This window comes from Camelina sativa, chromosome 19 (assembly GCF_030686135.1).
Source record: "Camelina sativa cultivar CO46 ecotype springtype chromosome 19, ASM3068613v1".
Lineage (NCBI taxonomy): Eukaryota > Viridiplantae > Streptophyta > Magnoliopsida > Brassicales > Brassicaceae > Camelina > Camelina sativa.
Genome location: NC_141898.1, coordinates 5735551 through 5763217, shown reverse-complemented (window position 1 = coordinate 5763217; position 27667 = coordinate 5735551). Strand labels below are relative to the sequence as shown.

The following is a 27667-nucleotide window of genomic DNA, read 5'->3' as shown; positions in this document are numbered from 1 at the left end:
TTTGAGCCTCATCAAAGGAGGCACATGCCTCTGTTTTTGGATGCAACCTAATAGGCTCACCCACCGCACTCGTGAGAAACTCCAACCCCTTGTCCGTAAACAAAGTTGGAGGAACATGCTTAAGAATAACCCATAATGGAACTAACGTCATGGCCGGCTGAGCTTCCTCAGCAAAAGGTGACCACTTAGACACAACCATAGGGAGATCCGTAATGTTCCACATTCCACGGTTCAACACCCGGTGCCTTATGCCCTCATGTCTGATGCGAAACTTTACCGTAGATTCATTGAATGCAAAAACGACAATCAACGATGTCCTATCCCCAAGCCGCCATATCTTATTCACTATCATGTGAATCTTTCCCACATGATGGGCTTTAGAGTTTAGAAACTTGCCAATCACAAAATCCTCCCATAAGGGTTTTGCACCCGAAAAAACTTCCTTTGGTACCACCACCTTCTCTTTCCCATCGACCTCCAATACTTCAAACTTTTGTTTAGTGAAAATTCGCTTCTGAGCGACCTGCAAGAACAAACGTTTTCCTTTTACTGCAGGTGGAACCGTCGACGAGACCACCTTTGAAACCTCTTGAACGTGACTATTCCCTGAGGAAAGCTCAACCAAATCCTCCACACCAACTGCACATCCTCCGCCCTCTATCCCCCTCACCTCTGAACCCTCCTCCTGCGGCAGATCAGCTGCAAGCCGTCACGGAGAGACCGCCAACGACATCAAACTTGATGAGAACGCAAGAAAACCCTAGTCGCACTTTTTTCGCCCTTGCCACGTCAGCCTACTCATTCCGTTTCAAAATATAAGAAATGACCACTTTAAAAAAGTTCAACCAATCATAAATAAAACTGTATAATAAAAAATATTAAACTAATCTAAAAGTAGCATAAAAACTTGAAAACATCTTATATTATGAAACACAATTTTTTCTCTAAAACATCTTATATTATGAAACAGAGGGAATATGTGATTGATGACAGTAATGAAATATTATCTTATAAAAAAAATTAAATTAGTATTAAGTAAAAATTTAAATTTCAGATACAAAAATGTTAAAAATATAAAAATGAGTTGTGTTATAAAATCAAATCAGATAAAAAAAATCATGAATTTAACTCGACGTCCAGGTGAAGCGAATCATTTCGAAAGACAAAATAATTTTCTAATCTTGAATTTATCTCGTTTTCATATTTAATTGATCTCTACCACCTATGTTTTCGTGTTTTTTATTCAATGTTTTCTTATTTTTCATATTCTTTCTTGTCATTTTCATTGCCAAATTGTATTGTAATTGTCATCATTATATTGTTTTAACTTTTCTTCTTCTTCTTCTTCTTCCTCGTCAATTTTTTCACATTTTTCCACTGAAAAAACCTTTGTTTTAGACTACCATACAACTTGTTAACCCATCAAACTCCAAGACCAAAATCAGTTTTTTCTCATAAAATTTGTGCAATTCATAAAGACCAGCATAGTCAACACATGCATCCAATTATTGATAATATCATCCATATATTTATTCGGGTTTAGATCCACACGTATTGAAACTTCTCAAACCAAAAGTAATATGAACATATGTATAGTTAAAACAATATTTGTGCTTTTCGTCGATCCTTCTTCTTTAACCTCAAATAACATCACTTCAAGGTCTTGCGACGTCAATCCTTCTTTCTTAGACTTTAAAATAAAATTTTACTGCAAGAAAATCAAATCATATATTTTTTTTTTCTATAAATTTTACTTTTTTTTTCTAAAATGTCTTAATAATATAGATTACTACTATATTTCCAAAAATGTTAATTAGTGAAATATCTAATTCTTATTGGTTGTTTTAAATAATATATGGACACTTTTAGGAGTTTATAGCTTCAAATTTTTATTAGTATAGATATAATATTTTAAAATTTCTATGGAGGTTAAGTAATTGTAATATTTTAAAACATTCTATGAAGTTTAAATATTTTTAATTTTTGAACTTTTAAAATTTTCAATATTTATAATATTTTAAACGTATAAAATTTATAAATTATAATTTATTTAGAAACCTTTTATAAGCTAAGAAAATTTTAAAATTTAAAGATTATAAGATTTTGAAACCTTTTAAAAGCTAAGACTTTTGGAAGTTTCAATATTTATAATATTTTAAACTTTTAAAAGGTTTCAAAATATATTATTTAAACCTTTTAAAAAGTTCAATATTTATAATATTTTAAACTATTAAATTTTAAAAATTATAATATTGAAAAACTTTTTAAAAGCTAAGAACTTTTAAAGTTTCAATATTTATAATATTTAAACTTTTTAAAAAAATCAATATTAAAATATATTTTTTGAAACTTTTTAAAGTTTTAATTTGATCAAATAAAAAATCGGATCAAACTGAAGAAAACTTTTTAATTTGGACGCCTGATAAATCAAGATTTCCTGTTCATTCGCTGTTGGAAGCATATTAATATTTATTTATACTGGTTCTAAACCATTGTCTAAAAAATTTCTAGCCGATGTGGGACGTTGTATATGGCCGATGTGGGACGTTGTATATAGTTTTTTTTATTTCTATAAATTTAAAATTATCCTTTTTCTAAAAATTCTTAATATAGAAAATTCTGAAAAATTTAAAAAATGTTAATGAATGACATGTCAAATCCTGATAAGTTGTTTAAAATAATTCTTAATATAGAAAATTCTGGAAATTGTGAAAAATGTTAATTAGTGATATTTCAAATTCCAATAGGTTGTTTTAAATCCTATGTGGACAGCTTAAGAAGCTGAAGAAGCTTATAGCTTATACTTTTTATTTAGTATAGATTTGTTTATTACATCTTCTTTCATTCTCAGACTTTACACCTGACAGTTAGTTATTAATTTGTGTTACTATTTATCATCTAACTAGATTTTAGTATTAGTTAACTAATACAAATCTAAATGTGTACATAATATCTTAAAGATTATTATCTTGCTCTTCGTATGTTTCTTCAAACTTATCTATTATGTTATGGTTTTATCAAGTAATTCTTTGTTAATATATCCACCAGCAAACAATCCCGCAAGTCCAGTCACATGAATGAATGGTCAACCTTCTATTATATAACAAATCAATACTTTGAAGGATGAGTTGATGATATTTTCGGTTCCTTATGTTGATATATCAATACTCTGAAAATTCAAAAAATCCTTTTTGTATAGACTGTGTATCAATTACTATTTACCTAGAAAATTGAAGCAAATAGTAAAACCTCCATGTCTCTCCTTTACAATCATACATGGATAATTCTCGAACTGCAAAGAGATTGAAAATTTAATAGAAAGAAAAGTATTTAAGTACTCACGCTAGTTTTTTCAAGTATGTTTGATGGTTTCGATTTCAATCTATATCTCAAGCCGAATCAGTTGCCCCTTACTCCCTTAGTCTCCATACAAACAATGTCTTCGTAAAAGAGACTTCGTTTTACAAATTTTCAAGTTTGTATAATAATGTTTACACATGAAATATTAATCATATTACTAACCTGTGATGTATACAAAATATCTCTATTTGTAATCACTCAGGTTTTTGTTTTCTTTCCTTCCAACAACTAAATAACTACATTGGTCAAAAAGAATTTGGCTATACAGAGGCTGAAGGTGATTCTTTGGACGCAGAGATACTATCTGTCAGGTGAAACTAATATCTTTCTTGGTGTGTGTGATGTGGAATGTGAATGAATGATATGATGATGAACAATGGTGAAAGCAAGGTGTTTCAATTCCCCTTATGCAGTTGTAGTATAAGAGGTGTCAATCCAATCTGAGTGTTTGCAAGCAATCAGGATGTGCATATATGTCTAAGTCAAGCCAAATATTAAGGATGTTTGTCACTAACAATCCTATGATGAAATATAAAATGCAGAATGTAAAAGCTACTAGAACTAGGTGCTAAATGTAAATGAAACAGAATGATTATAACAGTTATGAAGCTAGAACAGAAATAGAAACTATGGTAATGAACTAATGCAAGGCAAGTAATGAACATGACACTAAGTAAATGCAACAGAAATGCAACTAGAATGAGACAAGAGATAAGACAGGACAACTACAAAGCATAAACGAAAGTTCTGGGGATGAACTCGAGCAAGCACTCGATCGAGTCTAGATCGAGTGCAGGGTCGAGCTGGACAAATCCGGAAAATAGAGCAATGCAAGAAAAACAGAGCAATACAAAAGCAAATCAAACAACGGTCAAACAACATGATTTAAGCTAGGAAATCAATAAACAAGGAAGGCCTTTAGGAGGGATTCATGGGCTGGACTATGATTGAGGTCATCTAACTTGGTCAACAAATCTCAAACAACTTGAGCTAATCTCTAGACATATATTTCTAAGACATGTTTAATCCACTCTCATGGCAAGAAACAATCAAATTCATGCATCTCTAGACTTGTTCTCACAAAGTAAAGAATCTACACAAGCAGGCATTAAGCAATATGTCAAATATCAAACAAGACCTCTAATCTCTTAGCAAGCCTAATGGTAAACTCTAGATCTAGCCTTATTTATGCTTCTTAAACATTGGTGTGATGCTAAGATGCTTGAAATCAGATCCTACCCTCTCAGTTATAGGACCAGCATTAAGAACATCTAGCCTAGAAGAGATCTACAACAATCAAGCTTGACCAAATCAAACAAACCTCAAACACAACCCAGCCTAACCCATCCTCAAGATCCTAAGCAACTACTCACAAGAACACATGATGAACATCAAAGTCATAAACCCAGAAATGATGAAACTTACATGATTAGATAGATAAAGCAAAGATCTACAATATTGAAGAAGGAATCAAACACGAATTCTTAATATCTTGAAAGTTATGGAACCAACAAAATCCAAGAATCTTATATTTTTCTCCTTCAAGGAGGTACAAGATCTAAATATAAAAGTGCAAAAGGAATAATTCCCAAAAAGGTAAAAACTAGGTTTTTGACTCTCGAAAAAGCTGGACTCTTTTGTGGCTGCTGGTACAAGGCCTTTAAATAGAAAAAGTAATAGAAGCCCTAAAAATGCTAAAAGACAAAATAGCTAGGCGGCTCGGCCAACTCGACCCGGTGCTCGGTCGAGTGACCGGTCGAGTTGGCTCCTTTTATGCTCCTTCCACTCGGTCGAGTCCCTCTCTGCACACGGTCGAGTGTCTGGTCGAGTGGGCGGTCGAGTGGGACTCCGGACTTTGGTTCTTTAGCCTTAACTCTCTTGCTTTCTCCTCATGATTGCTTCACTTCTCCTCAGCATTGCTTCCATGCTCCTTAAGCTCCAAAATCACCTGTTTATGCATGAAAAGATGCAAATGCAATGCAACTAAACTCTAATGCAAGAACAGTCCTAAAGCTATGCAATAATGGTCAAAATGGATAGCAAAAGATGCAAAAGATGTGAATATATTAAGGGAAAACAGGATAAAATATATGAACATCAACACCCCCAAACTTAGTCTTTGCTTGCCCTCAAGCAAATGAACAAGACATAAGAAGGTAGGTGAGGTTTGAAAGTGGGATCTCAGCTCCTAAAGCTTGCAAATAGACCATCTAGAATCAATGTCCAAGTTACTAGTACTATGATGCAAGTTGAATGAGTTGTACTTAAAGATTTTAGACAAGCATATCACAACCTTTACTGATTTGAGACTTAGATGTCCACATGCATTCAAATCAACCATTTCCTTTAACATTCATTAATCAAGAACATGAATCAATTCTATGCAACGCTTAAACCCATTTGGCTTGGTAGTAAAAGGTTTAGAGACAATGATGGTCTCTCTTTAGAGTGGGGCTTATCAATATCAAGGTTCTCTCATAAAAATGGATTGAGCTTTAGAAGAATGCTAAAGGTAAGAACACTTAGACACATACAAGAACAAAACATTGTCTACCCAAAGGCACCCAAAGTGTTTATCCTATCAATCTAAACCCAATTGATCCTAGTGCTACCCTTTAACTTCTTCTCTTCTCTTTCACCCTTTTCTCTTTTGATTTTAAAGTCTTAGGAGAGGTTTCTTATATGATCTTTCTAGTGGGATGGGGGATTCTTACTTATTTGCTATGGTTCTCTTTTCTTTTTATTCTTAAGACATATAAGCATTTTGCTAGACTTTTCTTTTCTTTCTTTTCTTTTCTTTAACTAGAACCATCTTCAACAACAATTTTTTACTTCCCATCCTTTTACTAGATTTTGATTTTACTTAAACACATTCCCCTCCTAAAGACTCTAACCTTTTCTTTCTCTTTTCCTCTTTTCTTTTCTTTTTTGTTTTTTTTTTCAAACAACCAAATCCCAACCCCAACAATGAAATCACCTAGTCCTATCTAGTTTGAAAAATGCAAACTAGAACTACACAAGGCATTATTCTTGTCAGTTCAAACCTAACACTTTCTACCAAGCTCAATCCCAAAAATAGGCCTTACACACACAAGAATAAACATGGCTTGAAAGAAGAGTTGGTTAAGGGTATTGGAAACTGATTTTAATGATTCAGTCAGCTACTTCGATTAACAAGAGTGGTAAAAAGGAGAAAGATGATCCAAATATGTATATGATATCCATGAGTTTAAAGCAATGCACACATTGATATTTAACAGTCAATATTAAGTTCTTATAAGTAGGAAATGGCATCAAATCACAACATGTTTCAATTTAGACCAAATGCAATACATGAATTCAAGGCTTAGTTCAATCTTATGCTTCTAACTACTCAACTAGCATCAAAGTACTATTAACTTGGGCATTGATCCTAGTTTAGTGAATTAAACAAGCTAACAAGGCAAAACTCATCATAGATCCCTAATGCAAATAATTAACAGTCCTACATGAAACATGCTAGACAAGATGCTATTATGCAATGCAAACTACATGAACACTCTTTTTTTATAAAGTTTTTGCAAAAAATTTCAAATTTTTAGGGGTTTTCTATGCCTTAGATGATATGCAAATACTAACATGATGATGCTAAAAATTTGAAATAAGAAAACAAAACACAACATCAAATGTTATCTCAAACCCTCCTCCAAACTTAAATCACACAGTCCTCTGTGTGAAAGAAATTTGTAAGAGGATTCAAGATAGAAAACAAAACACAACATCAAATGCTATGATATTTACAAGTGAAGGTGATAGTGGTACCTCAAGGATTGGAGAAGAAGCTGTCAACATCCTCATTCATGCTGTCAAATGTGTAGTTGGGGTCTGGTTAGTGACTTGGAGAAGGTGATTGGGGCAGCTCGACGATGCCAACCCACTGGGACTCGGTCGAGTACATACTCGAGTGGGGGGGTCGAGCTGGACCGCGAGTGCCAAAACTCTGACCTTGCTGCTGGTAGAACTGCTGCAAGATTGCTGGATCCATGAAGTACTGGGATGGGAAGGGAGGGTAACCTAGATAGTCTGGATATGCAGCTGGAGCTGGGAAGCCATAAGGTGTTCTGGGCTGGAACTCGGCCGAGTGCATTTGGGGTGCTCGGTCGAGTGGGTGCTCGAGTGACCCGGTCGAGTGCTTTGAAAATTGTTGTTCTCGGCTACTTGAACTCCTCTTCCACTGAATTGGCTCGTACATGGAGGCTCTAGCTGGTTCCACAGGGTTTTCAACTCTTGAAAGTGCTCTAGTTGAGCTACTCCTCCTCAAAGGGCTAGATGGTGTTGGTGAAGAATTTCCACTGTTCAACTCAGCAATCTCCTTCTTTAGGCTCTTGATGGACTTAGCCGTATTGCCCACCTTCTTCTTTAGCTTATCAAACTTCTTCCCATGCTACTTGTTCCACCTTTGTAGGAGTGTCAACCTCTTGCTAGTCTCTCTCACTCCTCTACTATCTCTTGGGTTGGGCTCATAATCCTCAAAATAAAATTGCTCCTCCTCAACAGCCATTTGCACATCTCCAGCTTCATCAACTCTAACTTGAACTATCCCATCAAACAAGAACTCATCAGCTGGCCAAAAGTCAATGTTTGCTCCTTCTTGGATGGTGGTGAGCTCTTGGTTAGGTAAGATCAACTGTTTTTTTCCAACTGTTGGAAGCTCAAAGTTGAAAATGTGATTTCCTTGATGCATTTCCTTGGCCAATATGAGAGTAGAGGTGAGGTAGCTTGAGTCAATCCATCTTGGCGAAACCTTCTCTCCTCTAAGTGGGACCTTGGCAGCTTGTAGTATTGGAGTGATGATGCCTCCAATGGCTAAGGCTCCTCTTGACCCTTTGTTTTGTAGCTTGCCTACCCAACTTCTCAAATATATCATGTGGTCAATGAGCACCATTGCAAAGTCAGTCTCCACAGTGGTCCCAAGAATGATGGTTCCATCTCTTGCCTTAAGGATGATTCCATTGAGAGTCATATCAATCATCTTGAGCTCACCCTCATTGAGATTTCCAGTTTCCTTCCTAGCAAAGAAGGTGTTTGCTAAGGCCTTGTGGAAGTACCTTAGGACTGGGCTTCTTATCTTTGAACTCTTGGTCTTGGAGGATGAGTAAGTGATGTTGTCTCCAATGGTTTCCCAAACAGCAAAGAGGTCCTCTCTTGGTATCATTAAGCTCCTATTACTCCCAACTTCAAAGCCAAAGATATTGGTTATCTTCTTCATTGGAAGCTCATACTTCTTCCCCTTGATAGTAAAGGCAATATGACCAGCTCCCAACTCATCATCCTTCCTTGCATATGTGTGCATCTTGACTGTGGCTAGAAACTCACAACTTTCTTCCTTGTAACCCTCCATGCAAAGCCCCATGAACTTGGTTAAGTTGCTCTTTTCAAAAAGATACTCCACATCTTCATCAATGGCTAGCTTCTTCATGGTTTCCTTGTGTGGATATCTAGTCCCCAAGAACTCCATTCTCATAAAGGCTTCATAAAGTTGCCTCTTTGTCAAACCACAAGATTCTGCTTCTCCATCATCCTCTCCCTCTTCTTCTTCATCTTCTTCTTCACTATCACTCTCAACCTCCTCTTGTTCAATCTCAACTGCTGGTCTCTTCCCTTTGGTCTTGTGTCTCCTTATGAACTCACTAAGAGTTGGCTCTCTTTCTTCTTCACTTTCAGTTCTCTCAGGATCTTCCTCAACTGACTGATTTCTTGAACATGACATCTGACTCGATCAACCACTCGGACCACCACTCGGTCGAGTGCATGCTCGAGTGGGGCGTCGAGTGGTTCTCCAGCTTCTCCTCTTGATTCAAGACTAGCATCACTACAATCCATGGAGCTTTCAGCCGCTTGTTGAGACTTCCTAGTAATCCTTGAAGACATTTTCGAATAGAACTGAAGGGAATAGACTCAAAGCTTAAGGTTAATAGGTTAGTGACCCAAAAACTTAAAAGAGCTAAGCTTGAGCATAAGATGAACTTTGAGAGAGATTTTAACACTTGATTTTAGTTGTTTTGAGCAAATGAGAGAGTGTGAGAGATATAGGATCGTGTAAGGCTCTATTTAAAGAAGCTAAGGGGGCAAGGACACAAGGGTGGAGCGTCCATACCATTCAAATTTGAAATGGGAATATTTGACCTGCTTTTTGCTGCCACTCGACCCCACACTCGACCAGCACGTGGTCGAGCTCCTTGACCAAAGTTTGAAAATTCAAATTTTTTTGTCTTTTTCTTCTCTCCACTCGATCATTCTAGAGAAATGGGAATCGAGTGGGCCTTAGTTCTTTGCCAACTCGGTCGAGTACCTCTCGTGGGCTGGTCGAGTGGGCTTGCGAGTCTACTTCCCCAAGTCCAAATCTCTCCATACCCATCTACACTTTCATTGAAAGGCCTGTCCAACACAAACATAAAAGAAAACACATCAAAACTACAATGAAAATAAAGCTTATTTACAAAAGATACCTTAGGGACTTCCTCCCTAGTGAGCTTGTTTAGAGTCACTAAGCTTGACTTTGGTTGCCTTCTTAGGCTTTGTGTAGATACCAAGGAGGTGATGAAATCCTCCCTGGCACTTCTTGATCACTGTGAGTTTGATCCTTGATCACCTCACCCTTAACACACAAACCATATTTCTTCTTGATTTTGAGCCTTGGTCTTGCTTTCCTCAAAGACCTCTTGTTTAGCTTGACTTGGAGATCCTTAACCATACCAGTCAACTCTTGAACTGACCTCTTAAGCTTTTCCACAGAATCTTCTTGAAGAGAGAGATTGTCCTTTGGAGTTGCCACTTCACTTAAACCTTCATGACCACATTTGTCCTTGATAGTAAAAGGTTGATCATCAATGGTAGGAAGATTGGTTGGGTTATAGATGTTAAACTTCATAGCTATACCCTCAGAAATGTTCAAGGTCACAAGACCTTCCTTAACATCAATAACAACTCCAACTGTGGCTAAGAATGGCCTCCCAAAGATGATAGGATCTTCAGGTTCCTTGTCCATCTCCAATACCACAAAATCTGTATGAACTCTTGCTCTTCCTATCTTGACTGGAATATTCTCCAACTTGCCAACCACATCTCTGTTTGAACCATCAGCTAGGCATATATGAAGGTTGGTGGACTTGAAGTCAGTGTGCCCAAGCTTTTGTGCTATAGAATAGGGCATCACACTGATAGATACCCCCAAGTCACATAAGCACTGGTTATAGTGAAGATAGCTAAGTGTGCAAGGCAGATAGAATGGACCTGGATCCTTAAGCTTAATTGGGATGATAACTCCTCCAAGGTCTTCAAGATCCTTCTCATCTTAAGCTTGAGCCTTCTTCTTTGACAAATCAAGTAAAAAATCCTTATAGAGAGGATATGGATCATACTGTTCCAAGGCAGGTCCTCTCTCTTCTTCTTGGTAAGCAATGATGATCTCTTGTATGGCCATCACTTCTTCTTGTTTCTCAATCACAACCTCTTCCTTCAAATCCTTCACTTCCTCTTGTTGCAAAGCCAACATTTCTTTTTTCTCAATGATTTCCCTTAATTCTTTAAGTTTCTGTGCCTTGAAACGTCCTGGGAATGGTAGAGGCGGTTTGTAAGCAGGAGGGATGTACTTAGTAGGCTTGACAGCTTCTGATTCTTCAGCTCGATCGACCACTCGAACACTCACTCGGTCGAGTGCTTGCTCGAGCACCTGGTCGAGTGGAGGTCGAGTTGGTACCTGAAACTCAATCACAAACAAGCAGTAGAAGAATCGAGATCAGTAGCGAAGAAGGGAATAAAAGAACTTAATCTTAGACTTCTATTGATCCTAATTGTCACAAATAAACACTCAAATGGGCAAGGCCCACCATTCATGTCTTCGGCCGGTCTTGCCTTCAGGTTTTTCCCAGTTCACATGATCTTGCCTTGCTTAATCGTATATGTGTATAGTTTGTGTTTGTGGCCTTCTAATCCATATGCATTTGCCACCTGTAGTCGAGAGATGCTTGTTATGTTGCAAAGAGGATATTGAATCTGTGTAAGTTTCAATTCCTGGGAGCTGCTTCATTCACTAATATTGTAATCTCTTTGTATTAGATGACTTGATAAGGTTCATTCACTATTATTGTAATCTCTTTGTATTGTAATCTCTTTACATACAATTTGATTCAATTAAAGGTTTACATACAATTGAGAAACTTGAAATTGTTTACAAATTTTTGAATTATAATGATTAAGCAATCTTGATAGGTTTCTCTAGTGGAAGATGATTTTTTAAAAAATTCTTATAGATTGCTTTGATTAGTTTAATATTAATTATATGATTAATTTAATTTTGAGTAACTTAGATGAGTTTCTGGAGTGCAGATGGTTTAAGCCTACATCATTCTTTGAATTCATTTATAAACCATCTAAATGTTATAAAAAAAAATAGTACAGGTAAAAAGCATTTGCTGAGGTCATTCTCTAATCTCTATGATGAGCATTAGATTTTAAACATTATCTTAATTATGTGGTAAAGAATAGAGACAAAAATGAAAGTGGATCGATCTGTGTGGCTGAGGGCCTGAGGCATAGATATATATGTCCCACATCTTAAGGGATGCTATTGGTATAGTTTTGTCTTTCTTTTTGGAAGGTTAATGATCATTAATTTGCTACTACAAGAAATCATTTTTTCTTTTACTAAAATGTACTACTTAAGAGATCCGTCACTATCATTTTTGGCAACCATTTGCCCACTAACAATTTAATTCGTAGTTTGCTTTGTTTTTTTTTTTTTTTTAATTAGCGCTACGAAGATATTTATCAATACGCGCACCTTTTGTAAAATCAGTTAATATTATATTATTGTATCGTTCTTCTTTGAACTTTGAAGTACTGTATACACGAAGACTCATTCGTATTTAGCTATTTTTTAATACAAAACTAATGTATCTCTCTCTTTTTTTTTTCTTTGTTAATAAATAAAAACAAACAAAGTTGACATTTAGAAGATACTCAGCTTCCTTGTACCACTAGAGAACTCCAATCCTCTGCAAAAGAAGTTGTGTTGAACTTAAATAATTACTTATCAAATTATAAACGTAAGGAACACGAACATCTCCTCTTAGTAAAATACACATACATAAATACATCCAACTATTATGATTTAAAAGTATATAAATATTCAGAAAAAAAGCTTGCAAAGTAGAATTGACCAGATGAATCATCAATTAAGAAAATTGGATAAAAATACCCTCAAGATAATTCATTTAACACAATAATGTAGTTAGTTTATAAAACTAATACTTATAACTTGTGATTGACCAACGATGATTAGGAAGAGAAAATGAAAGAGAGTTAATAAGTGACGACATCAAATTTATTATTAAAAAAAAAAAAAACATAAGATAAAGTAAAATAAAATAAAAAAGAAGCATGTGGCAAAACGCACGACCACTTGGCTCCTACGTGGAAGATGAGCTAACGGATCGAATTGGTACGTAAGCCACACGCGAAGCAATCACGCGTGGGAAGGTCCAGCGAGACGGAGACCAATGAAGCAAAGCCAACAGTACACACTTCTCTACTCTTCCTCGATGGCGATTCGTGTAGGCCAAATCGTCGTCGTCTTCTTCCATTAAACCCCCATCTCTTCTTCTTCTTTGCTAGGGATTTAAAACTTCATCTCTTGTTATGTGTTCTCTCTGAGTTTGCCTGTTTACCCCCGAGAAAAGTTTCAATTTTTTTCTTAGCTTCTGATGTCACATTTAGTGATTTTTTAAGGGATGATCCGTATGAGGCCATGAAGTGGTTAGGAGGCAGGAAGTATAGAAAAAAAGTTGAAGACTTTATCATCCTCTCAGGTCAGTTTCTATTGCCTTGTCGTCCTTTGCTTAAATTTGCTTTTCGATTTATCTCTGTGACTCGTCGTACTACTACTACTTCTCAGTCTCTCAGCATTCTGGATTTAGATCTTCCTTTTTAAAAAACCTGATTTCTCTTTTCGTTTCTGTACCGTAGTCATCGTGTCTTCTCAACACCTGATTTGATTCTTCTGTGTGCGAGTTTTAAAGGTTTCATCATGTGTCGGTTCGCTCGTTTTGTATTTTCTTGAATATCAACTACATTTAATCGTTGTTGCTCCTTTCAATGTCTGTATGTTATATGGTGAATCTCAATCTCGGGTGTCTAAGTCTTAACAAATAAAAAATTATCCTTTTATTGTTGCTCCGCTTCCACAGTTTGAGTTCCCAAGTAACATTTTAACTTATTAAGTTTGCTTGGATTTAGATCCGGTTTGGTATCTCAGCCAAGATGGATCACTGTATGATTCTGTATGCCTTGTTCTGAAAGTTAACTAAACTAACTGAACTCAATCATGTTTATTAACTCCAACATTCTTATGCTAATTATCTTCCTCTATTAATGTTTTGCTTCTCAGCGGCTTGAAGGCTAACACTGCAAACTTATGGCGGATCTTGATTTTTGATGTAAGAAACCGATTCGGCAAGTTCATCAAAAGCAACCATGAACAGACATAGCCTTGTGTCAACGGCACCAAATGAATGCAATAAAGGAGTTGGTCAAGCTTGCTTGTCTTCTCTACCTCCGGTGCATAACTTTCTGAATGTCCAGCCACAAACCCGGAAATCTCCCTTCATAAGATCACAATCTCCAGATTCACCTGGTCAGCTTTGGTCAAAGAATACTTCTCAGAGCACCTTCTCTCGCTCTTCAACCTTCTGCACAAACCTCTACCTCTCATCATCTTCAACCTCTGAGACTCAAAAACATCTAGGAAACAGTCTTCCTTTTCTCCCTGATCCCTCCTCTTACAGCCACTCAGCCTCTGGAGTGGAGTCTGCAAGATCTCCTTCTGTTTTCAGTGAGGATTTGGGAAATCAATATGGTGGAGGAGACAACTCTGGATCGCTTGTCAAAGATTTCCTTAATCTTTCCGGGGATGCTTGTTCCGATGGCGGTTTTCATGATTTTGGCTGTTCGAATGACAGCTATTGTTTATCAGATCAAATGGAGTTGCAGTTCCTGTCTGATGAACTTGAGCTGGCCATCACAGACCGTGCTGAAACTCCCAGGCTTGATGTAAGTTAATCTCAGTCTTGTTCATCTCTTATGAGTTTGCATCAGTTACTTTGCGTAGCTATGACAAATAGTGTGAAAATTTTTATGACTTTCGGCCTTTTCTGTTGATACGTAGAGTGTGAAATTTTTATTGCTCCTTTAACACTTAGTTTCTGGTTGATACAGGAGATCTATGAAACGCCATTGGCTTCGTCAAATCCAGTTACCAGGTTGAGTCCAAGCCAAAGCTGTGCTGCTGGAGCAGTGTCTATTGACGTAGTTTCATCTCACCCTTCTCCCGGATCAGCAGCCAACCACAAGCCAAGAATGAGATGGACTCCTGAGCTCCACGAGTCTTTTGTAAAGTCGGTTATTAAACTTGAAGGGCCCGAAAGTGAGTTTTTAGATTTATGAGATAGTAGGCACTTATAAATTAGAACTCTAGCTACTCTTGTGCTTCTCGTTGGTTTTCTTTTCATCTTTTTGCCGATTATGCTTAATCCGCTGTTGCTTCAACCATGTAGAGGCCACTCCAAAAGCTGTTCTGAAGCTCATGAATGTTGAGGGCTTGACGATCTATCACGTAAAAAGCCACTTGCAGGTACTAAATCAGTTCGAATCTGACTAAGTTAACAAATACATAATACGAAATTATCTGAATATCCCTGAAAATCATGAATTTGCAGAAGTATAGACTAGCCAAGTATATGCCAGAGAAAAAAGAAGGTAAAGCCTCCAACTTGTTATCGTGATTGCACAGATTCTCTGTTCCTGCATGATCATCAGCCATGATTATGATCTATCAGACAGTTTTTCATTCTATACTTTTCTCGTTTATTTTGCAGAGAAAAAGAATGAGAACTCAGAAGAAAGGAAACTGGCTTTGAGTATCAGTGAAGCTGACGAGAAAAAGAAAGGGTAAATCATTGTGTTTATCTGCTTCCATGTTCAATCCGCAGACCTTTTTTCAACATAATCCCTAAAGTGACTCTCTTTTTACATGGACAGGGCCATACAGTTAACTGAAGCTCTGCGTATGCAGATGGAAGTTCAGAAGCAATTGCATGAACAGCTTGAGGTAAAACTGACTTTTACTTCAGCCAAAGAATTGTTTGAGATTTTTTACTATAACCAATCGGGTAAATTGAATTGATCAATTTGCAGGTGCAACGGGTGCTTCAGCTGCGAATTGAAGAGCATGCTAAATACTTGGAAAAGATGTTGGAAGAACAACGCAAAACCGGAAGGTTGATATGTTCTTCTCCTTCTCAGACAGTGTTATCACCTAGTGATGACTCTATACCAGACTCTCAAAACATGTCAAAAACCGAAGCAACTTCTCCTCAGCCGTCACCATCTAAAAAGAAAAAAGCTTCTGAAACCGAAGACAACAAATGTGAAAGCCCTCAGAAACGTCCCAGGCTTGAGAACAAAGCTGATCTTGAAGGTCCTAATAGGTAGCAAGATTCTTCAAGTATGTAAATATTGTATGTTTTGTGTAATTTGGTTATAGAGAGAATGAGAGATGGTGGTGATCACTCAAAGTAGATGTTTGTAATGTAGATCTTTATCGTGTAAACTTATAAAGGATCTTGAGGATGTTCCTTTTTTTTTTTGCTTGTTAGAACTGAAAGTTTGGTCTTTTTAGTTGTCTGTTTCAATCAAAAATAGAACCCTGAAATCCCAGACTGTTGCATGTGTGTATAGATCAGTACTGAGAAAATACTATCCGAAGAAGGGTCTCCAATCTTCTTCATACAATTTTCTAACATCAAAAAGTCATTCTTTTTCTGGTTAAAGAGAGAGAGAGAGAGAGAGAGAGAGAGAGAGAGAGAGAGAGTACGATACTTAAATAGACCTTCATGTATGCAATTACTTACGGGAAGCAAAACAATAAAAGTTCTTCACTATATACTCTCGCTTGGAAATATCAAAATCAAGGGTTTCGTCGTCTGACCACTCGCTTTGACTCGCTTGGACTCGCTTTGACTCAGGTATTCTAACAATGTTAAGTTTTGGTTGGTTCTTCTGTATAAAAGTTGTTTGCTTTGAGCTTCTGTGTTACCATGGAGGAGATGGTGATGAATAATTTTGATACTTCCATGAGATGAATATATGGGTTTACCATTTCGTTTGACTTGTTTAAGCATTCAAGCTGGTTTCGTTTTTCATCATTGTAGAGATACTAAAGTTTCGTTTTTTATTCTTTTCTCTATCTCTCTCTCTCGATGAACATGAATGATTTCAATCTTTGAGATAAAGTTAGTGAAATCTGTGTCAAATTAAAGCCATTTAGTATTCGATTGTGATGCATGTTCCTGTTTGTTTCAAAAACTGTATTGGATTGAATTGCAGGTAACGGGCAGGAATCTGAGTTGTGAAAAGCCAGAAATGCTTCCTCTGTATTTTTCTGATTTGAATGTCTGGTACCTTCATGGATGTTCATGACCATGAAATCTGTATGGACAAGATAGAAAATTCGGGTTCAATGCAGCTACTGTAAGAAACATATGGCTTCCTTCCATTGTCTGAATAGCTTGGATGGTCCCCGTGAACAAGTTCTTATAGAGACGTTTTGAAAGATGTTGATGGAGGAAAGATCTGGTCATACTCCTAACAGAGTTGGGGAAGGCCAAATGGGTAATGGTCATAAGCGTGAAAGAAGTGAAATGACTGACAAGCAGGATTTGGTGTCAAACAAAGCCCAAAAGTGGTTCTTCCAAAGATGTGTCAATTTTTCAGCTGTCCAGCTGGGGCAGTGTATCTGACATCCTTTGATGTTTCAGATATTAAAAACGATGTCAATGCCTTAACATCGCTAGTAAATGGGCTCATTGAGGAAGTCGGAGTGCTTAATGTAACTCAGATCATTGCATGTTCAACCTCTGGTTGGGTTGGTGAATTGGGAGAACAATTTGCGAGTCACAACAATGAAGTTTTCTGGTCTGTGAGTCTATCCCATTGTTTTGAGCTTATGCTGTTGAAGATTGTGAAAATGTATTCCTTTGGAGACATACTTGAAAAGGTCAATTGTATCTGGGAGTTCATCAACAATAGTCCCTCGGTTTTGAAAATCTTCAGAGAGCAAAGTCATGGAAAAGACATAACAGTCTCCTCCTCCGAGTTTGAGTTTGTGACGCCATATTTAATACTAGAGAGTATTTTCAAGGCGAAGAAAAACTTGGCAGCCATGTTTGCTTTATCTGATTGGAGGAAAAACTTGAAAGCAATGTCCAATTTGGTGAAAGATTCCTCTTTTTGGAAAAAAGTTGAAAGAGTTGTGAAATGTACATCTCCTCTGATTCACGGTCTACTCTTGTTTTCTACTGCAAACAATCAGCATGTTGGATATATTTATGACACTATGGATAGGATAAAGGAGAGTGTCGCGAGGGAACTCAATCACAGTAAACAATGTTACAAGCCGTTTTGGGATGTGCTTGATGATGTCTGGGACAAGCACCTTCACAATCCTCTTCATGCTGCTGGCTACTTTCTGAACCCGAGTGCTTTCTATTCAACTGATTTTCATCTTGATCCAGAAGTTGCAACTGGTCTTATCTTCTCTCTGCTTCATATGGAACAAGAACGTCACATTCAAGTGAAAATTGCCACACAGCTTGATATGTACAGACTCGTCTAGATTGCTTTAACGATGCCAGTCAAGCTGATCAGATCTCTGAAATATCTCCAGGTTAGTCTACTTCTTGAGGTAGTTGTTTAATTTGCAAAAACACTTGTGTTATTGAATTGGTAAGCAAAAAGGGTTATTGTCGTTTTTTCTCTTTGCAGCTGAGTGGTGGGCTCAAAAGGCAAGCCATCATCCAGAACTGCAGAGTTTTGCAATTAAAATTCTAAGCCAGACATGTGAAGGTGCTTCAAGGTACAAACTGAAGAGAAGCTTAGCAGAGAACCTGTTGCTCACTGAAGGAATGAGCGACGGTGAACAACATCATCTGGAAGAATTGGCATACGTTTATTATAATCTTTAGCTACAAAGCTCGAAAGGCAAAGCAAGTGAAGAGATTGTGCTGGTGTAACGAGAAGAATTAGGCATCATTGTTCATGTATGCTTTAGTGAGAAACATATGATAGAACCCGAAAATCAAAGATTCACCAGGAACAAATGATATTTTTTATGTAGTTGTTTCTTCTTACAAAAAGAAGATACTTAATACTTTACAAAATAGAACAACACTTCAAACTTGTTTTCATATGTTACAACGAGACTCAAAATTTTAAATACATAGTGTTTGATCTTACCTAGCTAACGAATGGTACTTTGTTCAACTAAGTATGTCCAAAAGTGAAGTGTGTTACAAAGCAAAAAGAGAAAACAAAGACTCTGCCTTAAACAGAGAGACTCTCAACGTGGAAGCGAAGGAATTCACTTTCTCGCTCATATTTATACGTTCGCCGCTTCTAGGGCCTGGAAGAATGACAAGAATGTCTGATCTTCCAAGAGATTTGGTAGAGGAGATACTCTCTAGGGTTCCGATGACATCTCTGATGGCAATACGTTCTACTTGCAAAGAGTGGAACGCTTTATCGAAAAGTCGGATCTTTGGTAAAAAAGCAACAGCAGAAAGGAATCAGTACTTTTTAGGGTTCATTATGATGGATTATAGGGTTTGCTCGGTGAAGTTCGATCTCCAAAACTTGGATGATCCATTTAGTATAAAGCAAGTAGGAGGTATACTTAACCAAGTCGAGATAACTAAAGTCTTTCATTGTGACGGCTTACTCCTATGCGTCACTAAGGACAACTCAAGGCTTGTGGTGTGGAATCCCTATTTGGGGCAAACTAGATGGATCCAACCAAGAATTAACTTCCACAGGTTAGACAGGTATGCTCTCGGATATGACAAGAACCGTAACCACAAAATCTTGAGGCTTTTCGGTGATACAGATTGGAGAAGCCAAGTTTTGTGTTATGAAATCTACAATTTTAGCTCTAATTCATGGAAGGTTTTTTATGACACTCCCGACTGGGATATAGCTTTTTGCCAACGTGGTGTGTCTTTGAAAGGAAATACTTATTTCTTGGCTGAAATGAAAATAAGAGATGCAGGAACGAGAGGGGAGATTCTACTCCCTTTTGATTTTACATTGGAAAAATTTGGACCACCGCTGTCTCTGCCGTTTCCCTCCTCTGGTTCAGATACTTTTGTGTCTTTATCTTGTGTCAGAGACGAGCAGCTTGCGGTATTACATGGTAGCTGGCGGAAGTTTCGTCGTCAAACAGTGCAGATTTGTGTTACGAATCAAATTAGTCTCGGTTCAGTGTCGTGGAGCATGTTTTTGAGTTCGACCTCTAGTTGTAGCGTTAGTATTCTAGCTGGGAGTTTCTTCATTGACGAGGAGAAGAAAGTTGCTGTGTTTTTCGATCTAGACAACGAATTTGAACGGACCAAGACCCGTTTTAACCAAACAGCCAACATAATTGGACAAGATGGATACTTCAAATCTGTGAATATCGGAGAGGCTCCAAATCTCGGAAAACGTACCAGTTATGGAGATATTCCTCGCCAATTTTGTCGCCCACTTGTGTGCTCTTCTTCTTATGTTCCAAGCTTAGTGCACCTGCAAATCAACCAACCTCAGCCTCATGTCATAAAGAAAGAGATCGATTCTTATCATCTAAATTTGTGAAGAATTCAGCTTTTCAGGTTTCAGGTTTTCAGGTTTTCAGGTTTCAAACTCTTCACGTCAACCTTGTTCAATAATGAACTTAAATTATATACCGCAATTCTTTTTGGTTTAGCCGCATGAACAAAGAAATCATTTTCTCAGCTGCTTATATTACTTGTTTGAATCATACTGTGGTTACTGTAGGGGAGTTCATGTGGACTAGCTCTGGTGTAATCATAATTATGACACTATGGACAGCAAAAAGGAGTCTTGACTCTTGATTTTAACTACAAATTGTGAAATTTATGTTCCTTAATCTCTAGGCCATGACATGGATGCTTGAGTTTTGGCGGCCCCTGTTTAACAGTTCAAGCAATTAAATATTTAAATCCTTCTAACAATGACTGGCTTTATTCCAAACTTTATTCTACCTCCTTTTGACACGAGAAGGGTGCATCTTGAGCTAGTACTTCTACAATTTATGTCCAAAGTGAAGTGTGTCAAAGCAAAGCAGACTCTGCAGCAGACAGAGTCTCACAACCCCGAAGTCTCTGAGACAAGCAGAGTCTCTCAAGAAAGCAAAGGATTCGTATAAAATAAATTTAGAGAAAACAAAAAAGAAAAAGGCGAAGCGTCGGCCCCTTTGATTGATCCGCGGAGTCAAAAACAAGTTCCTTCAGTTTCCCTTTCGCTCTGGGGAAAGGAGAAAAACAAGGGTTTTGATTCTGTCTCTCTTCCAGGTTTCATCGGCTCCTGTAGAACAAATTCTTCACTTTGACTCGCTTTCACACAGCTACCGAGGTACTCTCTCATCCCTTACCAAGCAATGTGTTTTATTCTCTGTTAGAAAAGCTGATACTTGCTGTGTCACCACTCACCATGAAGTAGGCGTCTTTGAAAGTCGATTTCTTTTTCTTTTTTTTCTTTCTGAGTGATGATATAATTTGTATGGGTCTTCTACCTTTCGTTTGCTGGTTATTTAGGTTTTTGGTACAAAAAAAGTTTCTTTTTTTTTTTTAATTCATCTCTATGATTTCAATTACTCTGAGATCAAATTAGTGAATTCTGTGTCAAAAACTCAAAATTTGATTTTGATGCTTGTTACTGTTAGTTTGTAGGTAAACGTCTGGGGATCTGAGTTGTGAGAATCGAACAAATGCTGCCAAGTCTGATTCATTAATCTGTGTGTACGTGAATTTGAAAAAAAAACGAAACCTTGAGAATGGCTGGTTCTGTCACGGATATTCATGAGCATGGAATTTGTGTGGACAAGAAGAAATCTCGGGTTAAATGCAATCACTGTGGGAAAGAAATGAACAGCTTTTCTCGTCTCAGGTACCACTTGGGTGGTGTAGGTACAGATGTAACTCACTGTGACCAAGTTTCACTTATTGTTAGAGATATGTTTCGGACGATACTTATGGAGGGCAAATCTGGTCATACTAGTACTGCTAAGACAGTTGGGAATTTCCAAATTGATAAGCGTCAGAAAAGCCAAGACTCGTCAAGCAAGAGTGTTTCTCCTCCTGATATACTGACAGGATTTGTTGACATAGCTGTGGAAGCTGACAGACAGGATTTGTTGTTAAACAAAGCCCAAATGTGCATTGGTCGGTTCTTTTATGAACACTGTGTCGACCTTTCAGCTGTGGATTCCCCATGTTTCAAAGAAATGATGATGGCAGTTGGTGGTAGTGAGATGGAGCTAAAGATCCCTGATTCTCGTGATTTAAACGGCTGGATGCTTCAAGAAGCTTTGAAAGAAGCGTAAGGTTATGTGAAGAAGATTAAAGATTCCTGGGAGATCACCGGGTGCAGCATTTTGTTGGATGCTTGGATTGACCAGAAAGGCCGCGATCTGGTTACTTTTGTTGCTGACTGTCCAGCGGGTCCAGTCTATCTGAAATCCTTTGATGTTTCGGATATTAAAAACAATGTCACTGCCTTACTATCGTTAGTAAATGGGCTTGTAGAGGATGTTGGAGTGCATAATGTGACTCAAATTATTGCTTGTTCGACCTCTGGTTGGGTTGGTGAATTGGGCAAGCTTTTTGCTGGTCACGACAGGGAAGTTTTCTGGTCTGCGAGTTTATCCCATTGTTTCGAGCTTATGCTGGTGAAGATTGTGAAAATGCATTCCTTTGGAGACATACTTGACAAGGTCAATAGCATTTGGGAGTTCATCAACAACAACAAATTTTGCAGAGATCACAGTCATGGAATGGTCACAACTGTTTCCTCCTCCTCTGAGTTTGAGTTTGTTAAGCCGTATCTAACTCTAGAGAATATCTTCAAGGCGAAGGAAATCTTGGCAGCTATGTTTGCTTCATTTGATTGGAAGAAAGAAGAAGGGGGCACAGCTATATTCAATTTGATGAATGATTCCTCTTTTTGGGAAAATGTTAAAAGAGTTTGGAAATGTACATCTTCTCTGATTCATGGTCTGCTCTTGTTTTCAACTGCCAACAATCAGCATGCAGGATATATCTATGACACTATGGACGGCATAAAGGAGAATATCGCGAGTGAATTTAATCACGAGAAACAATGTTATGAGACGTTATGGGATGTGATAGATGACGTTTGGAACAATCGACTTCACAATCCTCTTCATGCTACTGGTTACTTTCTGAATCCGGCTTCTTTCTACTTGATCCAGAAGTTGCCACCGGTCTTACCCACTCTCTGGTTCATGTGGCAAAAGAAGGTCACAGTAAAATTGCTGCACAGCTTGATAAGTACAGACTCGGTAAAGATTGCTTTAACGAGGCCAGTCAAGCTGATGAGATCTCTGGAACAACTCCAAGTGAGTGAACTTCTTTGACTTTTTTATTTAGTTGTTTTGTTTGTAGACACTTGTGTTGTTGAATCAGTGAGCAAAAGGTTTTGTTCTTTCTAACGGCGAGCCAGTATCCAGAACTGCAGAGTTTTGCAATCAAAATTCTGAGCCAGACATGTGAAGGTGCTTCAAGGTACAAGCTGAAGAGAAGCTGTTGCTCACTGAAGGAATGAGCCATTGTGAACGAAAACATCTGGAAGAGTTGGCGTTTATTCATTACAATCTTCATCTACAAAGCTGCAAAGCCAAACTTAAGTGAAGAGCAGTGAAGATATTGTGATGCGCATGTTTATATGGATTGACCCGTTCAGCTTTTGTCTCTGCGCAGATTCAGTTTGTAATTTGTATATTCATCAAGGCTCATCTTTAGAACCAATACTGGTAAATCGAGCGGATTATTTTGTTTAATTATAAGGAGATTATTTCTTATTCTATAATTACATTTGTACTAGACTCCATGTGCTGAGAGAAGCCGTTTTCGTAGTTTCTAAAGATGAGGTTGCTTGCTTAATATGTACAGAGGCATAGAGAAAGCTGGCAAGACTCCACAAGTGGTGAATCATTTTGTAACGTTCACTTGATAGAGTCCACAAGTGGTGAATCATTTTGTAACGTTCACTTCATAATTAATCAATCAAACAATGGTGGAAAGAAGTTGAAGTACGTAAATCTTTTATTCAAAATTACCAGAAAAGTGAGTACATATGTCTTACAATACACTCTCTTTTGAAATATGATATACTACTTTCAAATGTAACTATTTACTGAGTGAAAACAAATCATTCATTTTCAAACTCAAATTTACTTCTTCCGCGTATAATCAAAAATATTTATCCCAGTTAACCTTAAATCACATTTTTATCTATAAGTTTTTTTATCTACCTGGATATATAGCAACCATAAATATATATTTTTAAGGTTATAGGTAAAAAAAAAATCTTAGATCACATTTTTATCTATAACCTTAAACTTAATGTATGTTAAAAGCAAAAAAAAATGTTATCTTTGCATAATACAACACTTCAAAGTGTAAAATAACCTACAGTAAAATACACGCATAGCACGCGGGAAATTACCTAATTGAAAATTTAAAGATAAAATATTTACTTTCCGTTATTTTTTTTGTTTAATAAAGAGAAACTAATGTTCAATATATGGCATACAACATTACTTTAGAGTGTAAAGATAACTTGCCGTACAATACACGCATACACCGCGGGAAATTATCTAATTTAAAAATTTGAAAGTAAAAAAATTATTTTTGATATCTTTCCCACCGAACTAAAATTCTAATTGTCATGAATTTGGACATCTAACAAATACATTTTCTAATTTTCGTTAGAAGTCTAACAAATACATTTATTACCCTTTTATTTTTACTAATCAGAGAGAGATTAGTGGCCAATATAATGTATTCAACATTAGTAAGTATAAAAATTACATACGGTAACATACACGAGAAATTATCTTAGTTAAAGCTTAAAAATAAGAAATTAAGTTACTTTCCTTTTAAAGCCTATTTAATAGATTTCTTATCTTTTTTTGACTAATGAAAGAGAGACTAATGCTGATGTTTAAAATATCCAACAAATAGGCTAATGGTCTCATGTACACACAATTATTTACGGTGTCAAAAACAAATCCACCTCTTTCTCTCTCCCAACGAAGAGTTTGTGACTTCGATCACTCCTCCTAGTCTCGGTGGTCTCTCTGAGGCTTACGCTCCCTTTTGACAAATCCACTCAGGTAATTCACTCTCTCGTCAACATCAATGAGTCTGTTTATTTGTTTTTTGTAATCTCTCTTCCCGGTTCTTGAATAAAACCTTGTTTGCTTTTTGATCTTGTGTGTCACCCACCCATGGACGTAACTCATGATGATGAACAATTTCGATAATTCTTAAAAAAAAAACCCAAAAAAGAAAAAACAAAAACAAATTTCGATACTACTTAGGATAAAGTTATATATATGGTCTGATCCATTTCGTTTGACTCGTTTGCTGGTTGTGTGAACGTTATATATGGTCGGTTTAATCTGTCGTCATTTGTTGGATTTAAAGTTTAGGGTTTTTTTTTTTCTTCTCTTAGCTAGTCGATCGACATGTATTTGTTTCATTTACTCTGAGATCAAGTTGAGTAATTCTCTGTGAAACTAAAGCCATTCAAATATTTTGGATATTGGTGCAGCTGGTTCATTTCTTTCTGCGTTAAGTGAATCTTTAAATGGCTGGTACCGTCATGAATGTTCATGAGCATGGAATTTGGGTGGAGGGGAGAACTCGTGTTGAGTGCATGCACTGTGGAAAGAGAATGAGTAACTTTTTTCGTCTCAAAGAACATTTGGCTAATGTAGGTAAAGACGTAACCCACTGCCGAGTAGTTCATACTTCAATTAAAAGTGGCGTTTTTTACGATGATTATGAAGATGCGATCAAGGAGTGGTCGTGGTTTGCCCGGAAGACCCAAAAAAAGTCTTGCTTCTAAGGACATGAAAGCAGCTGTGGAAGCTAACAAACAATTCCAAAGGTGCGTTGCTCGGTTCTTTTATGAAAACGGTCTCGACTTCTCAGCTGCGGAGTCAACAAATTTCAAAGAGATGATAATAACGATGATGGCAGTAGCTGGTGGTAGGAATAAGATGTGGATAAAGATCCCTGACTCTCGTGATTTAAAAGGCTGGATGCTTCAAGAAGCATTGAAGGAAGTGCAAGATCGGGTGAAGGAGATTAAAGATTCATGGGAGATCACCGGGTGCAGCATCCTGTTGGATGATTGGATCGACCAGAGAGGCCGAGATCTGGTTTCTTTCGTTGCTGACTGTCCAGCTGGGCCAGTCTATCTGAAATCCTATGATGTTTCGGGTATCAGAACCAATGTCACTGCCTTAAAATCGCTAGTAAAGGGGATCGTTGAGGAATTTGGGGTGAACAATGTGATTCAGATTGTTGCATGTTCGACCACTGGTTGGGTTGGTGACCTAAACAAGCTACTTGGTGCTCAAGACATGAAACTTTTCTGGACAGTGAGCCTATCTCATTGCATCGAGCTTATGCTGTTGGAGATTGGGAAATTGTATTCCTTTGGAGACATACTTGACAAGGTCAATATCATTCAGGAGTTCATCAATAACAAACCCTCGCTTCTGAAAATCTTCAGAGCTCACAGTCATGGAGTCTACGCAACTGCACTTGCCTCCGGGTTTGAGTTTGTTACGCCTTATCTAACTGTAGAGAACATGTTCAGGGCGATGATGGCAGGAATGTTTGCTTCTTCTGATTGGAAGAAAGAAGAGTGCACCGTAGCAGTTTCCAGTTTGGTGAATAATTCCTACTTTTGGGAAGCTGTTGGAATATCTGTGAGAGGTACATCTGCTCTTGTTCATGGCGTGCGTCTGTTTGCAACTGCCAAGAACAAGCACGTTGGATATATCTATGACATTATAAAGAGCATCAAGGTGAGCACCGCATGTAATTTCCAGAAGAAGAAAGAGTTTTACAAGCCGGTATGGGATGTTATGGATGATGTCTGGTGCCATCACTTTGGCAACCCTCTTCATGCTACTGGTTACTTTCTCAATCCAACGTCTTACTACTCAGGTCATTTCCATTTTGGTCGAGATGTATGCACCGGTCTTGTCCTCTCGCTGGCTCACATGGATAGAGAACTTCGCCAGGAAGTAATAATTTCCAAACAGATTAATATGTACAGATTCGGTCAATCTTGCTATAAGGAGGCAAGTCAAGCTGATCAGATCTCTGGAATATCTCCAAGTGAGTCAATTATTTTCTTGAATTTTTGAAATACTTGTTCTGTTTGCTTGCATATATACATTTGATTTTGTTTTTGTTTTGAATCTCGTTGCAGTTGAATGGTGGACTAAAAACGGGAGCCAACACCCAGAGCTGCAGAGTTTTGCCATTAAGATTCTGAGTCAGACATGTGAAGGAGCTTCAAAGTACAAACTGAAAAGAAGCTTAGCAGAGAAGCTATTGGCCGCTGAATGGATGAGCCACTATGATAAAAAGCGTCTGGAAAAATTGGCGTTTGTTCATTACAATCTCCATCTACAAACCTGGCAAAACCAGAGTAACTGAAGATGAGCAATGAAGAGTTGTGAGTACTTCATCATGATCACAAGCTTTAGACATTTAATCATTGGATCAAAGCACCTTTTTAAGTTCATTTAGCATCTTCATATATACAAAGATGCAAAGCCAAACCTAATAATGCTACTGAATCGACTATAATCAACTTTTATTTATTTGGATATGAAGTATGTATTTGCATCATTATTTGTCTATTTATCTCTATTTCCTTTAAACGAAGTATCAGTTCAAAAGTGAAAAAATTTAGAGAAAAATACGCAAGAATCTAAACAGATTAAAAGACAAACAAAAAACTCGTGATGAGTACACAACACAATTATTTCAACACATAATAACACCATGATTTTCTGGGAAAGTGGTTTTCTTTTTAAAAATTTTATAACTCGTTTGGTTTTTCAAAATTTTCGAATATTAAATTGTTAAAAATAATAATACATAGAAATATCAAATTGTCAACAAAGAAAACAAAAACTCAAAAAAAGGAATCAGGCTCCAGTCCACTAAGCTCTGACTAGAAAGCGACAAAAAAAAAATTGTATAAACATGCGTTATATATCGCTTGCTTGCATGTGATAATGGGGTGCTTGATGCTACACGAGTTTGGTTCTTTTGCTTCTCTCCTTTTAAGATTTTTAATATACTTTTGAAATATCCAATTTTGTTTT

At 37.2% G+C, this 27667-nt stretch overlaps 1 protein-coding gene and 4 pseudogenes across 4 annotated transcripts; all 5 read left to right on the top strand.

Annotated features, from left to right (window-relative positions):
• The first annotated feature begins 12800 nt into the window (after window positions 1-12800).
• Window positions 12801-16108, top strand: LOC104765075 (myb family transcription factor PHL6). Its single transcript, XM_010488741.3, has 8 exons — window positions 12801-13208; window positions 13787-14448; window positions 14614-14821; window positions 14952-15028; window positions 15114-15153; window positions 15273-15345; window positions 15436-15505; window positions 15592-16108. The coding sequence occupies exons 2-8, from the start codon at window positions 13873-13875 to the stop codon at window positions 15886-15888; spliced, it is 1341 nt and encodes a 446-aa protein (XP_010487043.1). The 5' UTR covers window positions 12801-13208; window positions 13787-13872; the 3' UTR covers window positions 15889-16108.
• A 769-nt stretch (window positions 16109-16877) lies between these two features.
• On the top strand, window positions 16878-18609 carry LOC104767477 (uncharacterized; annotated as a pseudogene). The gene is made up of 2 exons (XR_015591015.1): window positions 16878-18121; window positions 18220-18609. The product of XR_015591015.1 is annotated as an uncharacterized LOC104767477 (transcript).
• A 243-nt stretch (window positions 18610-18852) lies between these two features.
• Window positions 18853-20094, top strand: LOC104767476 (F-box/kelch-repeat protein At3g13680 pseudogene; annotated as a pseudogene).
• Window positions 20095-20717: 623 nt separating this feature from the next.
• On the top strand, window positions 20718-23190 carry LOC104765074 (uncharacterized; annotated as a pseudogene). The gene is made up of 3 exons (XR_015590476.1): window positions 20718-20859; window positions 21170-22864; window positions 22976-23190. The product of XR_015590476.1 is annotated as an uncharacterized LOC104765074 (transcript).
• Window positions 23191-24502: 1312 nt separating this feature from the next.
• Window positions 24503-27185, top strand: LOC104767474 (uncharacterized; annotated as a pseudogene). The gene is made up of 3 exons (XR_015591284.1): window positions 24503-24643; window positions 25084-26666; window positions 26761-27185. The product of XR_015591284.1 is annotated as an uncharacterized LOC104767474 (transcript).
• Window positions 27186-27667: the final 482 nt, after the last annotated feature.